The sequence below is a fragment of the Pagrus major genome, chromosome 7, assembly GCF_040436345.1.
Source record: "Pagrus major chromosome 7, Pma_NU_1.0".
NCBI classification, from domain to species: Eukaryota; Metazoa; Chordata; class Actinopteri; order Spariformes; family Sparidae; genus Pagrus; species Pagrus major.
Window position 1 is genome coordinate 18,075,181 of NC_133221.1, and position 27,706 is coordinate 18,102,886.

At 42.0% G+C, this 27,706-nt stretch overlaps 1 protein-coding gene across 12 annotated transcripts in view; it reads right to left on the reverse strand.

The window, feature by feature from the left end:
- scn8aa (sodium channel, voltage gated, type VIII, alpha subunit a) overlaps positions 1 to 26,499 on the reverse strand; it is a 43,031-nt gene extending 16,532 nt beyond the window's left edge. For 2 of the 12 annotated variants that reach the window (XM_073469659.1, XM_073469653.1), the window contains exons 1-17: positions 26,221 to 26,499; positions 21,190 to 21,308; positions 19,139 to 19,228; positions 18,067 to 18,195; positions 17,093 to 17,184; positions 13,447 to 13,668; positions 13,119 to 13,182; positions 12,794 to 12,935; positions 10,337 to 10,543; positions 9,966 to 10,247; positions 7,731 to 8,012; positions 5,996 to 6,131; positions 5,522 to 5,760; positions 3,139 to 3,312; positions 2,536 to 2,892; positions 1,974 to 2,447; positions 801 to 918 (exon numbers count right to left, since the gene is read on the reverse strand). In XM_073469659.1, coding sequence (XP_073325760.1) covers positions 801 to 918; positions 1,974 to 2,447; positions 2,536 to 2,892; positions 3,139 to 3,312; positions 5,522 to 5,760; positions 5,996 to 6,131; positions 7,731 to 8,012; positions 9,966 to 10,247; positions 10,337 to 10,543; positions 12,794 to 12,935; positions 13,119 to 13,182; positions 13,447 to 13,668; positions 17,093 to 17,184; positions 18,067 to 18,195; positions 19,139 to 19,228; positions 21,190 to 21,308; positions 26,221 to 26,499 — 3,406 coding nt within the window. Of the gene's footprint in view, positions 1 to 800; positions 919 to 1,973; positions 2,448 to 2,535; positions 2,893 to 3,138; positions 3,313 to 5,521; positions 5,761 to 5,995; positions 6,136 to 7,669; positions 8,013 to 9,965; positions 10,248 to 10,336; positions 10,544 to 12,793; positions 12,936 to 13,118; positions 13,183 to 13,419; positions 13,669 to 17,092; positions 17,185 to 17,390; positions 17,483 to 18,066; positions 18,196 to 19,138; positions 19,229 to 21,189; positions 21,309 to 26,220 lie in introns of those variants that run through there. The other 10 variants (XM_073469660.1, XM_073469654.1, XM_073469656.1 and 7 more) reach the window with 9 other exon arrangements.
- Between the last annotated feature and the right edge of the window lie 1,207 nt (positions 26,500 to 27,706).

Below are 27,706 nucleotides of genomic sequence, written 5' to 3' on the forward strand. Positions count from 1 at the left end.
GTAACAAGATTTGCAACATCAGGAATGAGCTTGACTCATTTTGACAAAAGAAATTACAAGATGGATAAATGAAATTAGAGAAAATGTCTGTGGCAATTAAGACCTCACAAGACTCACAGACTTTTAAGGACTAATATATATAAAATTGAATGTAAAACCTTTTAAGTCTTTTTACGGACCTGCAGACACCCTGTTTTATACATCTGCATGCACTTTAACTCAACTGAATGTTGATAACAACGCTCTGTTTCTGGGATCGAGTAACAACATCTCTTCAGTGAAGAACCACAGTGCACCCTCTCCGATGCTGGGGGTTTGATACTTTTTTTGTTGTTAGCCTCAATTTATTTTCTTGACAATCTTTCAAGGAAGACTTTGCCTACAAAATCCCCCCAAAATAACTTTACAGTTTGGAAATACAAATTCAAAAATATGCCTGTTTGTATTCAGTTTGACCTGGTCAGGTTGCTAGATCATACTAGCACACTACCTCCAAACTATATGCACATACATAGAAATCCACACGTTTGTCATTAGAGAAGCAGGAAAACCACCCTTTGGTGTTATTATCTCAATATCCAATAATATATGAACAATTATGTTTAAAGTTGTATATAAATATGTATCGGTGTAAGGATCATAGATACGTTACACTAATAGTCTCATAGTCTTCATGGGTGAGTGATCCTTCATAATGAAACCGTCCTTCACCCCGCCACCCTATCATTCTCCACTTAGCCCAGGGGAGTCTCTGTGCTGTGGAGTGGAGGTAATGGGTGCGATGGGAGCGGGGGTCTTACCATCTGTCCAACACGCCTCTGGTTCCATGTATTCCTCCACCGTCTCCACCACAACCACCTCCTCTACATCTGGCTTGATGTCGATGGTGCTTCCCTCTGATGAACTGGTGTCATCCAGCTACACAGACGCACATGGATGAACACACACACAAACACAAACACAAAGTTTCATTGGTTCAGAGGGATTTCATTTCCCATTGAATAGTTAAACAATCGCTGATTATGGAGCTGGACTCATAAAGAGTTCTGGATCCTGTCAGGAAATGTACAATTCATGTTATTTCCAAATTGTCTTGGCTCAATCATTAAAAAAGAAAAAAACCTTGAGTGCTCTTTGACCACAGAGGGTTTTTTTCCATATTGAGATGGACACCATAACAATCCTGAACATCACATATCATCCACATGAGCACTGAGATGGAATATCAAATTGCAGATCATCTGCTCTGAAAGTCTTATAAATGCATTTCGTCAGAAGACATTTAATCTACACTGCCTGCCTGCCTGCTCCAGTCACTCTAGATGACTCAAGTGAGTAATGGGGTAATATTAGTGTCCGAACAGAGCAGAGTAGGCAGCCACACCCATCTCAGGATGGTTTTACTTTCCCGATAGCAGAAATAGCACATAGAGCAGCCGAGGATTAGAAAAACAACAACACATGGAGCATTATGATATTTACATCTGTATATTTAATAAATTAAAACTAATTATTTTTGAAGGGCTTGGAGAATAATGGTTTTATTGTTATGAATGCTGCTGATTCCAGTCTGTTCCCAGCAAAAATTAGTTGGACAGTGATGTTGAGTCTTTGGCCAAAAATGGTCCCTGTCCAACGCCAATACTTTCATTTGGTTATGCGACAGATGGCCAGATGGTGACGTTTTCATGTCCAATAATAGTCCATACAGGCCCTCTTTTACAAACAATCAAGTACTGATCGTATCATTGCATGTATGTTTATCAAAAATGTATTCGGTTTTTAAATGGTTGGGATCATACATCCACATTAAGCCCCCAGGAAGAGGGACACGCTTTGAAGCCAATTAGACATGTTGGCCGAACCGTGTTATTACAACGTCACGGGATGCACCTTGACCCCAAAATATTATTTCCCATGATGTGATAAACTATTAAAGGTGGATCACATAAACATGCTCTCCTCTCACTGACCTCTTTGCTGTTCTCATTTTCCGACTCGCTGCTGAAGTCCTCCGTGTTGAGGTTCTCAAAGTCAGACTCTCCCACGGCTATGGGCACGCAGACGGTCAGGTTGGGATTGTGGATGAACGACATGTGGTCCTCATCGATCATATACTTGCCCACGCTGCTGCCGATACCACTGGTTGTGCCGTTACCATTCTTGGCATAGTCCAGGTCACGGTTGATGTCAACCCCGGTGTGGTTAGCAATGCAATTCAGCTTCTTGTCGTACATGTCATCCAAAGGCTTCTGCTCGTCCTCCATCGGTGGTTTCTTTAGAAGACTGGCCATCAGTATCCTTACCTTCGCTTTAATCCATGCGATGCCTATCTTGATGCGCATGACGGAAATCTGCAGGTTGTTGGGCTCACCGTCGTCATCTGTCGCAGCTAAATTGTCAGCACTGAATGAGCTCAGCAGCAAGGCAAGGAACAGGTTCAACACCTTATGGACACATAACAAGAAACCACATTATAATTCTTTAAAGATGGCTTGAAGAGCTAACAAGTCTGCTGCTTGTCTGGACACTCACCACCAGGTTGCCGATGACCATGACCATCATGAAGACGATGAGGCACATGGCCTGACCCGCCACCTCCATGCAGTCCCACATGGTTTCAATCCACTCGCCGCACAACACTCGGAAAACGATCAGGAAGGAGTGGAAGAAGTCGTTCATGTGCCAGCGGGGCAGCTCACAGTCAGCAGCGATTTTACACACACAGTCTTTGTAGCTCTTGCCAAACAGCTGCATGCCCACCACGGCAAAGATGAAGACGATGATGGCCAGCACCAGAGTCAAGTTCCCCAAGGCTCCCACCGAGTTACCAATGATCTTGATCAGCATGTTGAGGGTTGGCCATGACTTGGCCAGCTTGAACACTCTCAGCTGAAGTGGGGTGGGTGGGAAGAAGAGAAGGGACATGATTCAGTCATAACATTTTAGCTTTTAGTGAAGTTACAAAAAAACATATAAAAACACATACAAGTATGTTGTCCAGAAGTACATACAGTGAACAAAGTAAACTGTAAAATGATGCAAATGCAAAAAAAAATGTATTCCTATTGCTAAAATGTTAATGCCACGTGCCTTCACCATTTTTGTTTTTGTTAGAGAGGAGATAAAATGAATTACCAATCGGAATGAGCGCAGCACAGACAGGCCTTCGACGTCCGCCAGAGCCAGCTCTACTAAACTCAGCGTCACAATGAAACCGTCAAAACAGTTCCAGGCCTCCTGGAAGTAGTAGTACGGATCCATAGCCACCAGCTTGAAAAGCATCTCTCCTGCGAAGATCCCCGTGAACACCTGGCAGGTAGGAAAGAGAACATATTTAAACAAATGGATTTGGCTCACACCATGATTCACAAGACACATGAGAATGTGAAGCATGATGAGTGGTGAGGTTTATATTTGTTCTGACCACTGACTGTATATAAAGGTGGACGACATAACAGCTCTCCAAAAGTAAAGCCAAAACATCTCGATTGCAGATTAGGTCATAAACTAAACCCCGCCCCCTCCATGTCAGCAGATGAGACAAGGACCAAACCAAAGCGTCGGCTGGTAATGTTTTCTACTTGTGAGTCTGTGTGTGTGTGTGTGTGTGTGTGTGTGTGTGTGTGTGTCATCATGGCAAAATGTGGCCCTAAAGACACCTTTTGTAACGGGAACAGAAGCAGTTTTGAATACTTTTCCAGGTGTTTATATGTCTGTCTGTGGACAGATAGCAACTAGTGATACATGATAAATATTTGCCCAATATTGCAAAATTGAAATCATTGGTTATATATCGGTATCAGTTAAAATTACAGCCAATAAATGGACCTGATAATATGAAGCCAAATTGCTTTCAACAGCTTAACAAGCACAGCATCTACATGCTCCGATACTGTACGTGGCAGCATGCTACTCTAAAATCGGTTTGCATTTAGTCAATAAATACAAAGACTAGGAAGAAGTGCATCAAGCTGTTGTGATGCTCATGATGTCAAACTGCTGCACCTGGGTCCAGCCACGCCATGTAGACCAGCCAAACAATATTAAATCATCAACTTTGCTCACTACATCTGAGCCTTGTACTTTTATCGGTTAACTTGCATCCCGAATCACAACCATACAAGATACAGTCACAAAGCTTCACAGATGAAGGCCGAGTTCAAAGATGGGTGTGGTCCGACCCATGAGTACAGAGTACCCATGTAGTAATGCAATAATGACTACTGAGTAGTCGTTGACAGTTGACAGACATTGCAGCTGGTGTGATCTCACTGCAAGATGGTTTCTAGTTTTTCTGATAGGTATGAAACTATGGCTTCACTGCCGATCACTACTATGCAGACCCTAACTCAACATGATGTCATCAGCACAAGATGGCAGCGCTCATATCCAGAATAATTTGGCTTCAATTTCTGTACAGTGGGAGGAAGTGGAAACATGTCGTCCATCTTTATATACAGTCAATAATTCTGACTTTGCACTAAAGAATAATAAATAACATTATAGTATCCTTATGGTAATGGCATATTAATGAACTACCAGTAGGTTAAATCCAATTATTTAAAGAGGCAACACATCTAGTTAATATGTGTGTGTGTGTGTGTGTGTGTGTGTGTGTGTGTGTGTGTGTGTGTGTGTGTGTGTGTGTGTGTGTGTGCCAGCTGTTCTATAGTCACTAAAGATGAAATGGCACTTCTGAGGTGCAGCCTTGTAACAGCTCTAATAAATTACTGAGGGTTATCCTCAATCATAGACCCACATAATGAATAAGTGCACAGTGTAAGTACATGTAAGGGTGTGTGTGTGTTTCTGAGTGTGTGTGTGTTTCTGAGTGTGTGTGTGTGTGTGTGTGTGTATGTGTGTAAGACGGTGACTCATATTGAATCAAGGTGACCTGTTGGCCTTCTCAGGTAAATTATTCTGAAGCAGAAGTGGTAAATAACATCCCTGTGCTGTTTCAATTGTTAATTTATACCTGTCCATGTTTATGTATGCAAACACACACACACACACGTAACTAATCTAATTTTTGGGACAACACATACGTTTCCAAATGTGAAAAGTAAAAACAACCATCATGGTGCAAGATTTAACCCAGTTTCCTTAAAAACACTAATAGTGAAAATGGCCAGGTTGAGTTATCCCAGCAGTGATTCAGGCACCATTTTAGAGCAGTTCATCGATCAGGCTCCATGAAATATTAATGCAGGCCTTCCACCAGTCAGCCAACCAGCAGAGAGGTGGGCTGGTCCCACTGAAGCACACAGCAGCTAGGCTTAACCAGAGGAGAGAAGGAGAGATGGAAGGAGAAGACAGGAAACGTGTGTGTGAAGAAACACGTGGACACAAGAAAGCAGCAGGGGAGGGGTGGGGATGAGAATGTGTTTTTTTTTTTAATCGGCAATAAAAGGGCTGCCAATTACGATCCCAAAAATAACACCTCTGCAAGGAAGAAGTAGAGGAGATTTAAAACCTGTGAATCAGATAAAAATAAAAGAACAAACAGATTGCCACTCACCAGATTGCCTACAGACAGCATGTCTTCAAAGTCGGGGGTCATGGGGTAGTGCTCCATGGCCATGAAGAGGGTGTTGAGGACAATACAGATGGTGATGGCTAAGTCCACGAAGGGATCCATGACAATCAGGTTCACAATCTCCTTGATCTTAATCCAGTTGGGGGAGCACTCCCAGATCAGGAATGTGTTAGAAAACTTATACCAGCATGGCGGACACTTGCGCTGAGACTCCTCCAGTTCTGAAGACATAGCGCGGATCACACATTAAAAATCAAACATACGTGCGTGCTCGAGCATACCGCATGCAAATGGTATCAAATGATAGCAAAAAATTGTATGCATTGTATGTATCTGGTACTGTTGGATATGCAAAGCAGATAAGCAGGAAATTCATGTCAAACTTATCAATGAGAGCAGCCCTAGTTAAAGAATAATGAGAGAGCAGGTTAAATAGCTGGGTTAAAGTGGCAGTACCCTCCACTAGTGTGTTGGTAATGACGCTCATGACACTGTTGGCCCGCTCTTTCCGCCCAAAGGAGGTATTGAGCTGGTCCACAGACACCATCAGGGAGCCCGACAGCTTCTTCTTCACCTCAACCTCAGTAGTCGGCTGTCAGGAGGAGAGGAAGAATCAAGCACCCATGGAGAGGACATGAACACCATCCCACATCACCACCGGTGGCCGGCGGAGGGAAGTGCACAACAGCATTTGGCAGGAAAAAGTAGTTGAGGGTCAGATGTTTTTGAGGGGGAGTGGGGACAGGGGCATTTCTTTTTCATTCTTTTCTATCTAAATGCTGGTTTCAGGAAGATGTGTGTACGCTGTAAATGCATGCAGGTCTCAGCCAAAGTGGGAGCAGTGGTCTAGGGCTACTTGACCTAATTGTGTTTGAATGTAATTAGCTCATCCAGATTAAATAATAAATGGATTGTGAGTGAGCTATTGTGCGAGGAGAACTGCTTCTGCATGAATGCATTATCAGTCCTGTCATGCAATAATGGAGGCTTTGCTGCCATTGCAATATAATCATTAGGTTATTTTACAAAGATGTCTCCCAAATCTGGCCATTTTTTTTTATGTTACTTGCAAATTTGGCGCTATTGTATCTTCCTACTTTGAAACCATACAACTTATATTGCAACCATCAAGTCAAGAGCATTGTAAAGAGATCATATGGAGGCAGGTAGTTCAGATCCATCCAGTTGTCATGCACGAGCATGCTCCAAGTCAAAGAGAAGGAGAGGAAATTACAGACACCATAGCCATTGTTCTATTTTTCTACGTCATGCTTGTTTTTAATTTAGGGTTTTAAATCTACCATGCTAACTAGAATGAGACACAACTAATTCACTACGCTGACCAGGGAGAGTTTGGAAAACAGAGAAAGGTAAAGACAGACAAGGACAGCAGCCCTCCTTTTAGTCTTAAATTATATTACTTAAGGCCGGATAGGATGGTGTGTGTTACTTGTGTATCTGCTTTGGGATATTAAGAGGGTCTTAGGGAAGCAGATATAAATGTCTGTGGCTCTACAGTGCTGGTCCCCTCTGTTTCCTCCGCCTCCTACTGTAGATCTACCCACACAGGCTAGCAGAGGACCTGGATGCCTGGAGGAGGAACACATCAACACACTGGAGCACGTTAACTCATCATTAAATGCCGTTTGTTAACAAAATAAAATGGTGTTTCATTACTAGAATGTGTTAAACAGGAACTTGGTGACATCGCACACATGAAGTTGTGTATTAAATATTAATCAGGCTTTGATATATGTGCCAAAATATGTTTGATTAGTGCCTGTATGATAGTGTGAGTACAGTATGGTGCGTGTATGAGTAAATAATTTGATATGAACATTCAAAACATTGACATTCATCGTTCAAATCAAACAACAAAATTGCCTGGAAGTCACTGATAGACCCAGTTCCACTAACCTATCATATCCAGGGTTGGCTATAGTATTTTCACTATAATTTTTTTTTTTCTCCATCCTTTGCCTACTGTCGGAGGGCAGCATACACTGCAGGGGCTGGGGGAGGGGAGGCGCGAGCGCTTAGCCAAGAGATACATACGAACTTGCAAAGATGACAGAGTAGAGGAAAGAGAGCAAGAAAGAAAAGGAACGGACGAGAGGGGGGGCCATGCCTAGATAGGTCTACTCATTGACTTCCTTACACTGTCGTCAGTAGCTGCCTTATCTATTTTCACCTCAGGCAGAAGGCGTCCACCAGGCCCAGGGCCGATGAGCGACACCACGCCGTTGCAATCCACCGTGCTGTTCCTCTTGCCGTGGAAGCCGCTGTAGCTGCTCCGCCGATAAGGGCTGAACAGGGAGCCCCGACGCTCCTCACACTCCTCCACCGTGCTGTGCTCATCGTCCGCGAATTCGTTCTCCGAGCCCACGTCCTTGCTGCGGCCCTTGAAGCTGAAGATGCTGCTCTTGCTGTTGTGGCGGGACAGGAAAGGCGAGCCGGGTATGCTGAGGAGGGACTGGAGGTAGAAGAAGCATGAGGAGAGGTGACATTTGTTGTAGTCCAAGGTGTTTCTGAATTACTATTGATTGCGCCATCATTTTTGAGGTATTTGTCATCAGTTCTGGAGGTCATGATGAAAGGCAACATCTGTGGGGTGTGGGAAATTTAATGCAAACAAGACGCTTCTCCCTGAGGACACATTTTCTGCTGGAGCAATCATGTGACTTATTAAACAAGGGGGAAATACATAATTAGGTCAGTGATATGCTTCACTGTCAAGGTCACACATACACAGGACAGATACACAGGCAGCTGAAACAACATGTAGAGGCACCATGAGTCATGACAACATCAATCTGCTGCGAGTATTGATCCGAATATTACCATCACAGCTGCACACAGAGAACGCTAGCTCAACTGAAACACACAACAAATATTTACCTGTGCTGATGGTGAATGTAAAGTAAAAAACACTGCGAGTGAGAGCCAGCGGTGCCTGAGTGAGGCCTAAACAAAGCTGCAGAATTGCTCCCTTTGAAACATTGATGTAATTGCTGTGAATAATTCAGAGCCTGGACGTGTGTTTCTATACCTCTGGCCACTATATGCTCCTCTGTATGTGAGCTCGTGCCACACCACACTGTACGACTGCAGCACTCTCAATGTCTAAATCTGAAGTAATCCTAACCCAAGTCAAAAAATATCAACAGAAACTTTCCTGCAGCTGGATCACTGATTATTCACTGCATACAGATAGTTTGATGCATATATGTTGCATCAAACTATCTGTATGCAGATAGTTTGATGTTTACATGCTGAGGGTTTGTCTGAGAGGTTTCTGCCACCAACCAAGTACAATGAAGGTAGGTAGAGTTTCATGTGTGCTGCGCGAAGCATTCAGAACTTGCACTGAAAAACTCAAAGGCAACGTGTATTTCTGTAGAATATATGCCAGTGACTCAGGATAATCAATAAACCTCGTTGTTTACATTGACAAAACTGATTCAGAGGCAGAAATCTGAAGGCAAAACACTACAGGTGAATAAGGAGAAAAAAAAAGGTTTTAAAAAAGGTTTAAAACAAACAGACACAAATAAATATCACCAAGAAACTTGGCACCCCGTTAATTACTAATATCAACACAATTATTCATTATCAATTAATTATTTGTTTTCTGTTATCTTATGTTTTACAAATGTTTATCTAATTAAATTGTACTAATTTCAATATATTACTAGAACATAAATCTCAACATTGGATGAAGCTAGGATCAAAATTCTTGTTTCATTTTGTCAGAAATATTTAGGCCAAAGACTTTTACAGAGGGAATTTTGGATATCTCTTATCAATCCCAACAAGGGAGTCTTGTTATGAACAAACCTCTTTGTAAAAAGCTTTAGAATATACTTTTCTTTCAATATACTGAAAGAAAAGTGGAAAATGTGGTGTATCAAATTGCTTCTGAAGTGGAGTTTTGTGGCTCAGAGTATGAGAAAACACTAATTTTGAGAAAACTGCTTTTAAAGATTTGTACTGTAAAATTCCACAATCACAAAACTACAATCAAGAAAATTATTTTTGTTTTACAAGTTAGTAAGTACTGACATTTCATGTATACATAGATGCAAAAAAGGAGTCGTTATCTGGCTAAATATACTCTAATTTGCTTACATTTCCATACGAGAGATCTGAACTAAAATAAACCCCAAATTTCTATTTTGGATGTTTTTGTTTCCACTAGTCTGAAAGAAGAAGCCAGTATGGAAGCAAAATAGTCAGAATCTACTACTGCACAGTGCAGTAGTGCGCTACAGAGTGTAGTGTCTGTCCTTAAGTCATCTGCGCATAAAACCGTCAGTGAGAATGAATGTGTAATTTAGATAAACTGACCGTTAAATTATACAAAAAAAGCAAAGCAATGCTGATAAAATGGCTAAACTCCTCCCGATGTTATCCTTGTTCTCCTCACCTGGTTCATAATGGAAGACTTTCGACCCAGGCGATTATCAGGGAACCGGAAGCGGCTCCTCTTGCTGCCGTCGTCTGACTCTGACTTTACAAACTTCTCACTGTCGCCTTTTTCCTTCTCCTGCTCTTTCTGTCGCCACTTCTTCTTACGATTGCGCCGCTCTTTGGCGCTCTTGGAGCTGAGCTTTGACATCTCAGAGGAACTGCACGACAGACGGCCTCCTCCGTCGTCCTCCACTGCGTCCTCCGACACCGTGCCAGCAGAGGTTGCCATTGCAGCAGCCTGCAAAGATGCAAATATGAATGAAGTCAGCACAATAATATAGCATGACTCAGAGATAATTTGGTGCTCTGTCTTGTAGAGAGGTTAACCTGGGCATCTTCCTGCTGTTTCTTGAGCTGCTCCAGCATGGCCTTGAATTCCTCCTCCTTCTGCAGGGCCTCTTCCATGGTGGCTTGATTCTGCTCCTCATACGCCATGGCTACCACAGCCAAGATCAGATTCACCAAGTAGAAGGAACCCACGAAGATCACCAACACAAAGAAGATCATGTAGGTCTTCCCTGCAGCTCTCAGAGTCTGTTGGGCGGTATGGGGGAGAGAGGATGGGGTGAGGGAAGAGACACTCATGACATAACATACATGACCCCAACCCCCCGAGTCACGCTCCGCATCGACCTCACTGCTCATCTCTCACCATGACTCGTCAGAAATAAATAGAGTCAGCTGCTGGTGGGGAAAAGAGAGCGGGCAGAATGGCCTGATGCCAACTCAGCATAAATGTCTGTGGCTTCCTCTGGACCGTAGATTCAAAGACGCAAACACAGCATTAACATCTACATTTAAAATGTCAGTTAATGGACTTATATACTGAAATTAGCTCTACAGACAACTCATACACTGATGAATTGATACACAACCATATGCCCTTGGTCTGCACAGGAAGAATCTAACATCCTGTGCTCGTTAGGGTTCTCAGCATGAGCCCAAGGTTGTGTTGTTCATCTGGGAGAGCCATGAGATATGCATTTTGACCTACTTTCCAATGCACACTATACCAGCCAGCTCACAGCCAAACAATTTCTACGGATTGGGATGCTTTCCCCAGTGGAGATGGGTAAGTGAGGAGCCTGAGCTGCAGAGGCACAGCACTGCAAAATGAGAACGTTCTGGAAAAATATTGAAAAAACTGCTCTCTTAATCATGGCCACTGTTATTTTAATGCAGGCTTCGCGCAGAGTTTTGATAAACTGTGAGTGAATAGGCATGTTTCTTATTCTGTTTAATTCACAGAGGTATTTAGGAGATGGTAGTGTGACAAAGGGACCCCACATTGGCATTAAAATGTTCTCAACCTCCTTTCTAAAGGAGGACTACTGTCTTTAGGGAGCAGAGCAAAAAAAGAAAGAGCTTCCTGGGATACAGAAGTGAAATTCCCTCACACATATATTATGGATGTGACATGGAGCGCTGGAAGTGTATATAAAACAACATTTCTTACAACTAATTAGGAGTCCAAATTGCTGTCTTTTAGTCCCACACATCACCAAATCTCATGTGGGCAGGTAAAAAAAACAAAAAACCCTCAGTGGTAATTCTGGGGATTTCATTTTCATCGGCTGCATTATCATTATTGTAAGGATACTGTACACAATAGCAGTGAGAGCCTGTAGTTGGGAGTTGAATTTCAAAGACAAAAATAGAAGTATGTGCAGGAATGCTCCCATCAGGTCTCATCTCCCTCATTGGCTGTACTGTAATCCTGAGCTGTTAATATTTCATGCTTCCTTCCTTCCACTTGGCCTCCGTATGTGGAGGCAGGAGTGTCTCCACAGGCTCTGTGTGGCACAAGCTGACAGACAGGACAGACATGGCCTGGCTACAGTGGGCAGAAGAGGCGAGTCAAAATGGTAACGAGGGAAAAACTAGCGGCACAGTGATCCTCCATTTTCTGTCTGAGAGGTGGAGACATGCACTAGGATGGGGACTCAGTGGAGGACGTGAGCTTGTATCAGACTAGTCTTTTCTGCAGATGAACCAAAGTCTCACAGGACATGCTCCTCTCTTTAATGTCCTTTTTGGTTCAGGGTATAACCTACAGTGCGCATAAAATGATAACAGACTAAAACTAGAATGGCACTCAGTAAAACATATACAATTATAATTTCCATTTTGTATGTTTTTGATCAAGAAGACAACATTTCATCGACAGTAAAGCCAGTCAAATTTTACAAATACAGTAAACAGTAAACAATGTAGGCTACTTCTTTGTCGCCAGTCTGTAAATGAAGTTGAAATTACATTTGAGGAGCAGCAAATATTTCGCATTTTTGCTAAACAAATTACCTATTTTAATTGTTTTTCTACAAATCAACCAATCAGGGGACAGTGTTGAAGGTTTGATTGGTAATTTCTCGCACTGATGATCCGTCTGTTTTTAACGATGTTGGGATTGCTGACCAGCTGTGCCCTAGTGGGAATTTAGTATTGTTCTTCTTCTTTTTTTTCTTTTTTGGTGGTTGTTTTGTTTATCTTTTTTTTTTTTATGGTGTTTTTATTTATTTCTGTGCTTGTTTTGTGCTATTTGTGTTGGTTTTAATTCACAAAGGTTTTACTACAACTTTTCCTCTGTGACTCAGTGGTGGCCTCAGCCACAGATGAAAATGAGCTTTTAGTTATATCAATATCTATAATTTATTCATTACATAAACAATAAACAACCAGACAGTTCATAGTAATCATTTCAGCACTACTGTGCAGTTTTACTGTTTATAGGTGCTGGTATTTGTGACCTTTATATGTGTTATAAATGCCTCCATGCCTTCTTACCAGCATGTAAAGGTTTTCCCAGAAGTCCTGTGTCATGAGTCGGAAGAGAGCCAGGAAGGCCCAGCCGAAGCTGTCAAAGCTGGTGTAGCCGTAGTTTGGATTCCTCCCAGCTTTCATGCATGTGAACCCCTCCGGGCAGCGGCTGAGGGGTGGAGGGAAAGAGAGAGAGAGAGAGAGAGAAAGAGAGAGAGAGCAGGGCCCCCGGCCCGAACATGACTCAGCACTATTTACTTATAACGCAATCTGACTTGAGGCGGATAGAAGAGCTACAGCAGGTCTTGGTGGGATCAGCAGCATTTGCAGGAGGGTAGAGGAGGCAACTCACCCAGAGTCAGAGCTGTTCCCGCAGAGAAGTGCATCCAGCTGGCCAGGCAGGAAGTAGAAATTGGCTGAAGAAAAAAACAACTAATGAGTCATTTCGCTCACATTCTGTCGCAGCCACAGTTGTTTATTCTGCAACGGTCTGTAAATCCGCTCAGACCAATTTCTGACTTTAGTATGCACATTCATTTTCAATTCAGCACAGTTCATTTCAATACATTTCTTTTAGTCTATCCAGTGCCAAAATCACATGTTGTTTTCCAGCATATGGGCTGACTCATACCCCTACATGGCTGCCAGCTCACTGTTGGTGAAGCCGTGTCTATACTTACTGTCGTTCATGATGTACTCGTCCCAGTCAAAGCCCTTGCTGCCGTTGGCCAGGTGGCTCTCGGTGATGTTGATTGGCCAGATCACACACTTGTGGCGCAGGTTGCCCATGAAGAGCTGGAGACCGATGAGGGCAAAGACGCTCAGGCAGAAGACGGTCAGGATCATCACATCCGAAAGCTTCTTCACAGACTGGATCAGGGCGCCCACAATGGTCTTCAGGCCTGGGGAGCAGCCACGCACACACGTACACAAACCACACAGGTGATACAGGAGATGCTGACGCCCAAGGTAGGAATCTTTGCAGTGTCTACTTCTACTAGAAATCATATTTTATAACTACGACTACTGCTAAAATGCTCATCTGTTTTAGGGATCTACCACTGGTAAATATCCAGGTTTGACTGGATTTAGGTAAAAAGCTGGCACTGGTTTCTAATAAATGTAATTCAACTATTTAAGGAAACATATTTTCATTAAATTAGTGAATTATAAATTTAACAATACACCTAAATGTTATGATATTGTGATGAATTCCTGTGCCTAACATCCCAACAAAATTGGGGATTTATATGAATTAACTTTAAAGAGGCGCATGTTAAAAAAAATTTGGTATAGGTAGTAATACATTTTGGACAAAACTGACAGATTACATACATGACATCTCTAGAAACATTACAAACAGTAAATATTTAGGAGCCTTCCCACTCTTTTTAAATTCACCCTGATTTTAAGAGAAATCAATTGAGATCAAAATAACTGGCTATTCAACAATAGGGAATTTGCATTTCATTGCCAATGGTTGATTGAGTAAAAAAGAGGGGCAAGACTGTAGAAAAGTGAGAGGAAATCCATAAGGAATAGAGCACAGCAGCACAACGAGGGGCCATGAGAAGGACAGAGGCACAGGCAAGGGGGGGCTGGAAACCACATGCAGGTCATTTAAACTCCAAGGCTGAACAGGAGCAATTCAATGCCAGTGCCAGTGTGGGCACTTTCTTGAACTGTCTTGTTTAAGGTATCATTAGGAAAAAGCACTGACTCCCCATACCGTGACCCTGCAGTCTGTCTCATCCACACCTTCACTAAACACAGGAACGGTTTACCTTCTGGACATCCTCTGGCAGCGTTCACATGGGTCCACGAGGAACTCAAACATGGAAGCAGGATGACCCGCACCCCCTTTTCTGTTTCCTACATGTACAGTGGGCCACACAGGCTGTAGATACTGTGTCTTCTTGTAAAAATTTAGGCTTACACATTCAGACAATCTTAATTTAAGCTCCGGGGAATCAATAGAGAAAAACAAAGAGCTATTTTTATTTAAGTCTTCTCAAGAAGTACTAATTTAGATCTCATGAAGCAAATTAAATTATCAAACTGTATTAACACATCAATTGCATTGGGGTATTATTTTAAAATACCCCACGTCTTGTTTAAATCTGCTGAAATCATGCCCTCCACTGTGCATTAAATACTGTTAACTGGACTAAAACAAACTAGATAATTACATTTTTCTCCACTCCAAACTACAAGCCTTGATGAATTATTATTAAAATCATATCTTGACATTTTAGGGAATACATTAATTCACTTTCTTAGCACAGGCTTAGATGAGAAGATCAACACCACGCTAATGTCTGTTAAAGGTGTCATTTGTAAGAAATGACCAGAATTTAAAGGTAGCTCCAAAACTACAGGGGGCAGCATAACCGCTAACTGCTGCACACTGAAGCTATCTTTGGCTATAGCGACTAGCTGCCGTTAGCAAGTAGCTCAGTTAGCTGTGGAGCTGAGTGGCCCTATCCGCTGAGGTTTATTTCCTTTATGTTGAACTCTGTTTTAAAATGAGCTCATGAGGCAGTTCAGCTCTTAGTTTGTTAAAAGAGAGAAACTTGCATTCTGAAGGTGTGCGGTTGTATTTTCTATTTAGTCAGGAAAATATTTGTAAAAATATTTCCTTTTTTTAAAAAAAAAACAACTTTTTGTGAGTTTATTTTGTTTACTTATTAGACTTAGTAGTGAACTCACCGCTTTTATAGCTGAGACGACGGGGGTGTTGGACTGTCACCTCCGGCAGTACAAAGTGGTATTAGGAGACCGGACGGCCAGGGCTAGCTGGTTAGCATGCTAATATCAGTAAACATTTCTGCAAACCAGTACAGATGTCTTTGACATAACGTTAAAACTGTTGTTTCTTCAGATTCTGCTGATAATGTTAGTACATTGTTTCAATATTTTAAGCAAAAATTCTGGCTATGTCTTATATATTGTCCCTTTAATTATCAAGCTTCAGCCAGAAGCCACTTAGCCTAGCTTATCACTGGTCTGGCTCTGTCCATAGGCCCACCAGTCAACACACAATTTATTGTTTGTTTAATCCATAGAAAAACAGGAATGTAAAAAACAACAGTTTGTAGTTTTGCAGGATATAACATCCTGTAGGTTGGTAGGTTTTGTTAGCTTAGCAAACTGCAGTAGCTTCATATGTATTAATCAAACATGAGAGTGGTATTGATCTTCTCATCTAAATCTCTGCCAGAAAGCAAATCAGCATATTTCTCAAAATGTCGAGCTATGCCTTTAAATCAAAATATGATCCCTTTTCACTTGCACCCAAGGGATTTTGTTACTCATACGTCCAAATGATTGTGCCGTTAAACAAAGCCATCCACAGTGGTTCATTTGAGTGAGCACGACATCTGCTCTACATCCTCTATCAATAGATAGATAGATGTGCAGTCAGTGTCACTCAAAGAGGTCAAGAGGTCATTCAACCATCCCATCTGTGTCCCCAGCCTCGACAATGTAAGCACACCGTTTCTTTTTCTATGTGGTGTATATCATTCAAGTAGGTCGTAAAAAAAGAGAGAGACAAAAAAATCAATAATCAAACTAAAAAACAAAAGAGGGCAAATCAAACTTTCAATGCCATTTGTCAGCCAAGCTCTTGGTAGGCTAATATTGTAAAAGCAAGTGACTGAAAAGCATCATGCAGCATAAGAGATATGTTCACAAACTAGGCTTGGCAGTCTTCATACATAAATAATAGGTGTGTTCTGTGGGATCTCTCTAAGAGCTATGCCATGAACTTCGACACATACAGGGGTTGGTTTTTGATCCCAAAAACATGAAATCCTCTCGGTCCAATTCAATCACTAAGCTAGTGCAACAGAATGATTGATCTTTTAATTTCAGAAGGATTTCTAGCAAATTTGAGAAAGTGTGATCTGTATTTACTGATAAACATCATGCATAATGATCTGATTTCTTTTCCCTAAAATGAGAATCTATCAACAATTTTCTTTGCTACAGAACAGGACATTTACTTATTCCAAAAGCTGGTGAGAAAGGAGTGGATTAAAGCTATATCTGAAGACAAACAGAGCTGCCTTTAAACGAGCCTCATAATGAGAGTGCTACTGGGGCAGAAGAGAGTGCAGACACTTTGGAGGGCCCTAGAGGAGACTGCAAAGCCTATCAAAAATGTATTAGTACCATTTTTGATAATTTTGGAGGAAAAATAAATCAAAAAATGGTTGTCTCCAATTATTTTGTTGTTGCTTAAATCATAATCTTAACCATAATAATAGTGAGTAGAAAAGAAAGGGTGAGAGGATCAGCCTTAGTGTTTAAACTGAGTCTCACCTGGAATGACAGAGATAGTTTTCAATGCTCGGAGAACTCTGAACGTTCTCAGCGCAGATACATTGCCCAGGTCCACAAACTCTGTTATATATCTGAAATAGGGGAAGGATCACACACAGAACAAACACGATGACAAAAACCACACACGCCAAGAGCACAACACCACCGAACCAGGAGGAAAACGACGCCACTCACAGAGCCTGTCCACTGAGGAGAAGGGTGGAAGGTAAAAGGAAAGAAAGACACACACACCTAACACCGACCCCGCCCCACCGTCCCCCGCCCCATCCTGTCTTACCTGGAATTACAGAAATAGTTTTCAATGCCCTCAACACCCTGAACGTGCGCAGAGCTGAGACATTGCCTAGGTTTACAAACTCTGTTATATACCTGCAGGATCAAACCACAGTTACAACAGCTCGTTATTTACATGAAGATATGAGGTGGAGGGTTAAAGTCACACACAGACGGACAATGTGACCAAACAATGGTGATGTATTTTGCATGGTGATGATGATTTTTGGGTGTATTTGCAGGAAAATCTGTAGTTTGAACGACTGAGTGACATGAAGTCGATGGAGGGATGCTGGGCCTTAAACTGAATGTTGCAGAATCCGGCAGATTGAGAGAGAAAAGGTGAATGAGAGGGAGAGCTACATGACAAGAGGAAGATAAATCGAATGAATGGGAATGAGGTGTGGGTGTTGTCAGGGAGGCCGCGGAGTGTCGGATGGAGACCTTCAAATCCCAAAGAGAAAGACGCGAGGAGTCTCAGATCAATGGAGGAAACACAGAAGATGGGTCATCAGACAGAAAGGAAGAAAAAAGTAAGAAAGACGGAAGAATGAACATCATCTATAGCACTGAAAGCTCACTTTCTTAACCCCCCGTCTATAAAAAACAATATGGCAATATTTGTGCATCATTTCAATTCATCAATCAATGACAGTCTGAGTTAGAAGACAAATACTTACGCCATCGAAATGACCATGAAATCCAGCCAGTTCCATGGATCTCTAAGGAATGTAAACCCGTCTATACAGAATCCTCGTGCGCAGATTTTTACAAGAGACTCAAATGTATAAATTCCTGTGAATGTGTACCTGTAAGGAAAAAAACCATTGACAGAATCAGTTCACCAGGCTGGATCAAAGCTCATTCACATCTAGCTAAACCCCTGTTAGCTGTTGAAACACCCAGAGAAATGACAAAATTCAGTGTGGGACACAAGATACATTTGTAATGATAAAGTCAGGTTAACCAAGTAAATGTGTTTTTGAGTTAGCTGGTAGCCCAGTTTGTTCTTCTTATTTATTACTATTACAATCAAGTCACAGAGCTGGCAAAGCACTTTTTCTGAAAAAATTAAAATATATATTGAAATTTTAACCATAACCTGTCGAGTTTTTCTTTATGATTTTTTTTAAAATACCTCAGCAATATATTGATATTCCCAATGGCCACATCTTGTTTTTACACTTTTGCATTTCCTGCATTATGACAGCCGCTCACTAGCATGCTCGTTAGCCTCGGTGGCTTCTGGACACCATTGCCTAGCGGCGGCGTTGTCAGAATTCTATTTGAAAGTAGCATGAAGTACAACGATACCTTTAGCTAGCTAAATTAAATAATAATGATAAAATCAGCTGGCTAAAATGCTCACATTGGCAATACTAACATGCTTGTTTTCTTAAGCAAGTATAATGTTTACCATGTTCACCATCGTACTGAGGGTGTAAGCATGCTAACACTTGCTAATTAGCGCTGGAGCAGTATAGGCTAATGGGAATGCCATTAGTTTTGCTGCTAATATAAATAGCTACAGTCACAACTTGAGAAACAAGTTTTTAATTTTGTTGTGGACAAAATATTTTTTCATCCAGGTGGTTAGAAGAGTCGTGGAGATTCAGGAAATGCCTTCAGATCAGCAGTAAATCAAATGCTTAGCTCTGCACTCCACTGTAATAGTAATACAGAGGCACAAACTGGGGCCAACAATTAGCATGCATTAATACTACTGAGTGAATATATTAAAAGTGTACTTACTCTACTTGTTTTGACCACTCGGGAGGATCACTAAAGGTCATGAATATACAGTTGGTCAAAATAGTACACATAATGATCATGCTGAAAAGAGTGAGGAGCTGGTTAAGGAAAATATGACGAATAGAGACAATCACAAACATCTTTGAAAATACAAAACACAGCAATAAATTAAAAATGTACAGTATGCATCTAATGTGATTTCTGTGGTCCAGTCAGCATGTAAAGAGTTAATGTCATAAAACCTACTCATAGCACTTAAACAGGAGGTGGTTATGTGTGCTCACCACCACAAAAGCCATTATTTTACCCATGAAATATTTAAATGGTATATATTTAGTGGCATAACCACAACAATGGTGTGTTTGAGAGCTGCAGAGGTTTCAGTGCACTCAAAGAAAGGAGGAAAACCTCAGAATTAGCTTTAAAGGCAGCTAGTGGTCAGTAATAGCCCTGCCTTCTGGCTAAGAATGGGAGGAAATTAGGTAAATGTAGGGTCAGATCAATAACCAATATTGATGTGTTCAGTATTCAGAATAAAAAAGGGTTTGGTTTCAGCTGTTGTTACTGATATTGCTGAATGTGATAACACAAGTCACAAAGGGGAAAGGGCCAGGATTGCACACTGCCAACAGTTTATCATGGTGGAAGGTGGAGAAAGCAAATATGCTGTTAATATAACTTCTTTAGATACATTTATCGTTTTTTGTTATTTCAGCTGGAAAAAACATACATTTCCAAAGAATGTTGCTGAGGTCAAATACAGAGGCGAGGTCACTTTTATGAGAAAAATGTGCATGGTAGTGACAAATAATTGTTGGAATCTGCTTGAACTGTGCCATGAATTACACACGTGTGTCAATTTAAAAGGTTTAAAAGATTTTTCAACTCGAGAAAGTGGCAGTTTGTCATAAAACTAATCAGGTGTAAGACTGTGAAAGTACGTAAATACAGTTACTACACAAATACTACACACTCAACAGTCTCCTGAGTGATGTTGTCTCGTTTAAAGCTCACCAAAACATCTGAAACCTTGTACAGCTGGTTCAGTATATTAGCCTGCTCACAACATCGACTAACTCCCCTTTCACATAACTAGCTATGTTGGTGTTGGTGACATATATTGAGCGAGATAATGTAGTTCATTGAACAGTTTTACACAAAACTAAATGGTGTTTTACTATCTTTACGACACACTGACTTTTTTTACTTGCAAAATCATCAAACTTTGTACTTGTAATTCATGGCACAATTCAGACAGGATCATATAATTCTTTGTCTCTCAACATTGACGAGACAGAAATGAGGTCCCATGGGGCACACTGGAAGAGGTGGGACTACGCCTCTCTGGGTCTTTTTGTTAGCTGCTACTAGTTTTACACATTCAAATCTCAAACCCATCTGTTGGTGTTTAAGTTGCATTGTGGGTAATGTAGGCGCCAGGTTTTAACAAGGAAGTAGAATCCGTGGACTCAAATGCTTCAGCTGCATTCATTTTGATTATTTTTTTATTAATTTGTCCGTTGTGAGTCGGACATTGTTAGAGGAATGCGATGCTAAATCGGTGGAGAACTCCTTTAGAATTGTGGGCAGTTGCCTAAAGGGTATCATTTGAGGATCAGTTTACGGTAAATCAATAAGCAGATTTTACCTACTTCCACCTCTTGACTCTTTATTTTCCAGCTCTTTATGGAAAACAGGGTATAACCTTCAAATCTTCTGTTCTGAGATGGATGACACAGCATTTTAACATAATGGGCTTATTTAGGAGATCTGGCCTGGTTTACTGTTCAGGATGACTCATCATTTGTCCTAGCCTTCCCTTACAATGATAAAATGGCTACTGCATAGCTTCCTGTGCGCTCTGTCATGATAAGAAATCTATTAGTGGCCATCTTCAGACTCTGACTGTAACACACCAGCTGTCTGTAGTGACAGTGACAGGAAACATCAATAGCAGTACGAGCAGAAAGACAGAACATATCATCATGAATAATACACACGAACACGAAAGCTTTTTGTCTCAGATGTTAAGACACCATTTTAAAGGATATGAATGTATCAAAATTTTAATAGCTATGCGCCTAAAGATATTTAAAGGACTTATGAAGTACAAGGCAGGTGTGGCACTAAAACGGAAGATTGTCTTCCCTCTATTTAGCACTATAAATGTCTGTGGAGAGAAGAGAAGACAGAGAGAGAGAGAATGAATCAATCTACAATCAGCACATTTCAGCAAATACACAACAGATCAAAAAGCAACTGAATTTCATGCAAAAACTAACATGTCATCCTATCTCATGTATTACAAACATGTTCTCTGCATATATTTGTCTCAGTATACATAAATCATGGACGTACTACATGTAAGTAATAGGCTAATATGTGCATTTGCTCTGAAAGTAGTAAGTTGTGCCTTTTCTGTCACATAAAATGAACGGAGACACACTCGGAGCAGAGGGAAAATGGCTGCCAGGATGTTTCTAATGCTGCTCTGTTGTCCCAGTCACTCAGCGCCGTCCTGCACATCTCGGCTTTGGTGGTTTCAGGAGAAGGAAACGAGCAAAACCGAGAAGGGCGGGCTAGCCTCTTCCTGTGGATAACCTCATAATTGTTTAAATAAAATATGGCGATTTGCATGAAACTTTAATGAGACTCTGTGCATTTGCACAAGTGATATGGGCCCTTGTGCTTTTAACAAGGCATCCCTCAGTACATTAAGCCCTGCAGAGCCACCGCCTCAGTGCTGAAGGCTGGAGACAGCGGAGTCAGAAGGGAGGAGGAGGAGGAAGTGGAAGTGGAGGGGAGAGGTACAGTAAGAGACCTCATGGTGGTGTCACATGACTGCACTTCCGACCAAAATGAGGTGCATGTTTGAAATGTTAACAGGAAACGTAAACATCTCACAGAGCAACATCGAGGATCATTTCTGCCTGAGAACAAGCTCTGTCACATGACCCCCTCTGACATTAACATGACCGAGATCTACAGACAACTCAGAACGAGCCAGCACAGTTAAACATGATGAGATAATCTTACTCTCCAGTTACTATTATGGGTCAGAGCAGCAGCCTCTCCCCTGAGTGTTAATACTCTCATATATATACTGTAAACACTCCCTGTCGGCAGCATGGTCGGTCATAATGACACACTGAAACATCCCAGCTGCTGGTAGCGTGACATTTCTGGTAAATACAGCCATCACACATATATATTGTGTGTATGTGCATCAACGATAAACTCAAGCACACACATGAATTGACATGTGCACACAGACCAGCATGCACGAGCCTCAAAAATGAGCAACCACACACGAAAACACACACGCACGCATGTATGACTGGTACATGTATATGTAGGGAGTCTTTTTTTTTTGTAACGCATGACTAAACTGCTGCAAAGCTACTGAAAATTTCATAATCCAGAGCTGAGCAAAGAGGAGAGCAGGGGAGAGCGGAGAGGCAGAAAAACGGGGGAGATGGAGAGTGAGTGAGAGCAGGCAGGCAGGCAGCAACTGTGGCAGCAGCAGGCTGAGGAGAAGCAGGGCGGAGGGAGCCAGAGCGAGAGGGAGAGCGATAGGGAGAGGGAGATGGAGAGAGGGAGCAGGGCAGAAGACGGAGAAGAGGAGGAGGGGAGGGGCGGGGGGGATGGGCGGGAGACAGAGAGAGAGAGAGAGCGGCTTCAACACAGAGGCTCGAGCCATCAGGCAGGGCTACAGCATCTGCATCCATGGGGGCCGCGGCAGCCATTCAAAGAGCCCCCTTCTTTCAACCCTTGTGGTAAATGGTAAATGGACTGCGATTTATGGGTCCCTTAGACTGAGAGCCTCACACACACACATACACACACACACACACACACACACACACATAAACACACTACACACATTAAAACAGCCATGGCATTGGACTCAGCTGCCATGCTAAGTGCTAGCCTGCCCATGTATTTCTCGTTATTCCTTCTACTACTACACCTGCCATTCTATATCCCAAAAAATGTGTTTGCGTTCCTAAAAGGAAAGCTGTTATCTTTATGGGAGAAAGGATGGAGACGTGATAACATGTTCACTGTCCATCACATCTGTGACTTTTGAGACAATATCACCATAAATATTCAGTTTTAAACCATCCAAAAGAGGACAGATGAGCAGATGATGCCTATTCTCTGCGGTGTGGTGGGGGGAAGCATTTTGGAGTTCCGGTCTTCCCCAGTAAAACACATTTCCGTGAGCCCGGCTGCAGCGAGAAGGAGAGCAAGTGTGCTCATGCATCCGTGCACATGTCGTCCATTTCATCCCTGTCCTCACTTCCTCCCTCCCTCCCTCCCTCCCTCTCTCTATCTCACGTCCCCCTCTCCTTGAAAATGATCTGTTTCACCGGCCTTGTACATTGACACCGAGCTTGACATGGTCTGGCTCGGCTCAGCGTGGCACAGTCCACCTAAGTGGGGAAGGGCTCGATGCTGCGTCATTGCCCAGCCAGCCTGCCGGCCCTCCGTCTCAGCCGTGACACTATCTAAAAGAGCCACAACTGAAAATTAGTGACGAAGAAGATGCTGTCCTTTACTGTCAGTTCTCCACCCCCTTCCTCCCCTCCTCCTCCCTATGAGAGATGTATCAAGAGCCGGCCTGCCGCCCCTCAGTGACAAAGACACGCAGAGCAACGTTCTCCCATCAAGGTCACCACCTGATCTGACGTCACGCATGCTCGAGCTGCCAGATCGCCGGCTCCCTTTGGCATTAGAACGAGACTAGATCGAGGGCCATAATTAGATTTGCGTGAAGCTGCGAGCTGATGGGGCTGCTGGTAGAGGCGGGCGGGCGCAGAGACGGGAAGCAAAACACAAGAAGCACAAAGACGCTTGTGACAGTAACACATGGACGAGTGTTTGTGTGTGTGTGTGTGTGTGTGTGTGTGTGTGTGTGTGTGTGTGTGTGTGTGTGTGTGTGTGTGTGTGTATGTGTGTGTGGACATAAAAGTGTGAGTGAATTCATCAACAGTCCCACGTATTGTTGGACATGTTTTCCACGTGTCATCATAATCGTGTCTCCTCCTTGTGCACTGGACTGGTGTGTTATATAACAGTCAGCGTGCACTGTGTAAAGACAGGGAGGTATGAGACAGACGGAGAGACAGGAGCGCAGAGACACCTAAATGCTCACACACACACGCACAATATCTGAACAAATCTGTTCAGCTAATGATGATGACTAAACACGGGCGATCACAAGCTGGTCTTTTTCAGGTAAGACTGGCTATATCTGAAGGTATACTGTGTGGACAGGTTACACAACACTATAGTATTTAAAAGAATATGTGATTGGAGGAGACCATTTTGAATAAAAATGCCATTTTTGTTATGTAATTCTTTGTTAAAAATAGACAACAAAACGACGTTACCATGGTAGAAGATTTGAGCCTCGCTGCTCAGTCCTGTTTATAAACACAGCAGCGTTCAGCTGACCTCGGTACACTTTGCATCTCGATTAATGCTCAAGTAAAGACGGCCATTTTATGATAAACTATTCTTGTTTCTTTTTAACAAACAGGTTCACACTGTTAAACACTTCCACAGAGCAAGGATGGCTCAGATCTTCTAAAATGGCTGCAAATTTCAAGTTTCTTTTAACTTTCCTGAGCCTTCATTTCACGCTCTGTCTCTATCTGGTGGCTTTTATATCGTATGTCATGTTTATTCAGAGGCTCATTAGTCCAACAAGAGCAGGACACAGACATCTGAAGTAAACACACAGTTTCAAAGTCACAGTTCTGGTTGACAGCTACACATGATGGGGACGTTCAAACACTCTCAAGGTCACCTGGAGGTCCTCACACCGAGTGTCAGACATGACGGATACCCCAGAAGGACATGTGTCTCCTTTAAGACAAACAGAGTCCTCTCCAGCCTGCCGCTGCTGCTTTTCTCTCCTGCCACAGATTAATTTTTGAACAATTAAGAAAGTCTGTCATGTGGAACAACAGTCTTTCAACAGTTACTGCTCCTGACCTTTTCCCCAAAGCCTTGTGAGCACATCGAGAGATACAGCGACGGCCCACTCAACAGCTCGAGAGCTCGACTCTCACACTCCCCAAAGGTCTTCCAGGAGGGAAACATAATTACATTCAGCAACCTAATCATGAGATTAAAATAACTGTAAACACAGCACACCTGGAAGCCAACCATCACAAATCACAGCAACGGCGTTGCTTTGTCGGCGTAATTTCCAGCCATGATGTATGACTCATCTTGACATCATGGCGCTAGTCATCTACCTAACATTATGTAAAATTAATATGCATGTTAGGGCTCGATGGATGTACCTGAACAACTGTCTAAGAATAACCAGAACTAAAGGGCAGGCACTCAAACAAGGGCAGACACAAGAGTTGAGTTGTATGTGATGAGATGTAATAAAATTCTCACCTGCAAATCACAATAAAGAGGCAATATAAGGGCTGTTTGCAACTTTACACAGTTGTTATTTGAGATTTGTGGCGCCTGAGTGAGAGGGACAAATACCATTTATGAGTAGAGCTGGGTATCGTTTGAAGTTTTGTGATGTCAATGCCAGTCAAGCAAGTAAGTTTCATCACATGTACATGAAGTTTTTTCAGAGAGCTATAGAAGCAAAAGTTAAATGTTGTCTCACACTGACGGACTCAGGGGGGGACCAGGGGGGGCAATGTTAAAAAAAATGCTGCAAAAGTGCCCTGATAAAGTCCCCTCTAGGTTGCCTTTCCAGGGGACAAGACGTGGTGAAGTGGCCTCTCTTTATTATAAAATGTCAATAAATATACAATTTTCTGTGCGCTGGTGCCCCACCGCACACAGCTGGGGCCCTCTTTTATTTTTTTTGCTCCTGCCCTTCAAAAATCCTGAGTCCGCCACTGTTGCCTCAACATGAACAACATGAACTTTATATGTAAACAAGGTACTATCTGCTCAATGAATGAGTAAAGAAGGTCAATCTGACCAAAAAGTATTAAAGTTCAATACCCAACACTGCTCAGAAACATCCTTTGATTTAAAGACCTCTAGTAAGTGTGAGAGGATCATTATGTTTGTGTGTGTCTATGTAAACTCACTTTCTGAGAGTTCAGGTAGTATGGGTCCAGGTCCTCCAGTGGTACCGCCACCAATCCTTTAGGGATGTCCCCATAGATGTAGGGCAGACTCTTCCCAGCCTCCAGGTCGCTGTTAGGCTTGGGCTTGTTCTCGTCATCATCATCGCGGTAGCTGCTGTCCTGCTTGGGCGGCTTCTTGTTCTTCTCCTCATTGATGCGCTGCTCAAGAATCGCCAAAGATTCCAAAGTAAACTTCTTGAAGCTATCAGGTCCTGGCGGTGCAATAAGGGGTGCAGCCATGTTTTCATCCTGCAGCTACTTGGTCTTTAGGTTTGTACCATCCACAGTAGTAGCTCTGCAGGAGGAGGGGACAGGGAGGAAAGGTCAAACAAATATCGTATGAAAATTGACGATATTGAATTCTACTGTATTAGTGTAACTTCAATAATAAGCTTATATCACGTTTCAGGACATAATATTTGTGATGTTAAAATAAAGCGTTTTTACAACAGAGAAGCTTTTGTTTTCATTCTATTAAAGGTCGTTGCAACTGATAGTAAAAATAGTAATAATGACCTCCCTGCCATCAGTTTGTATGGCAATTATGTGCTAAAAAGTTCTTATTATTGAGTAGGTAGTATTACAGCAGGGAAAAAAAGGCTTCTGAAGCAGTTTTTTTTTTTCATGTGAAAGAAGGTTTGTTAAAGGTTGTTCCATAAATTTGTGTAACTGAATTTGTGCTCTGTCAAATGTAGTGTAATGGAGGGCTAAATGACTTTAAAAAAGCTATTCTTATAATAAAGATCTCTTTGTTTCCCTAGATCAATAGGGGAATTAATAACGACAAAAACAAAATAGACAGCAAAAAACTAAACATTGCTATCAACCACCAGCCAAATTCTTATTTTAGACACTGGTAAGTTGGCCGAGAACCAACGAACAGATGCGATCATGTTTACACAAACACACACACACATTAACAGATTTAGTCGTGATGAAAGAAAAATTGGTTAAAAGTAGAGGAAATATATACAACCACTGTTAACATGAAATATGTGATCCCACTGGCTCCATAAAGGGGAAAAAATGACCACAGAGAACATGAAGTGCTGCAAAAATGACTGCATGAGTTTCTCATCCCTGCCACATTATTTATTTACAGCTCCCATTTTACAGATTGTTGGTTCTCCTTGATTCAAATTCATGTAAATAAGAACGGTTTGGTAATGAACAGCCGATAAATATCAACTGAGAGGAGACATCCTGAGTGTAAAGGGTAATGGATACACCTTGACTGTGTTCTCTACAATATTTGTACATTTGTCCATCCGGATTCACAGAAAAGAAATGATGAGATACTTAACAGCCAGTGAGATGCAGGAATGTTTACTTCGAGCTTTTTTTTTCTCAGTCGTGTTTGCCTCCAACTCTCACTGCCTTTGGACCAGTATTTATAATGTTGCGCTCACTCGTTATTAAAACCTACATATATAAAAAGAATATATTT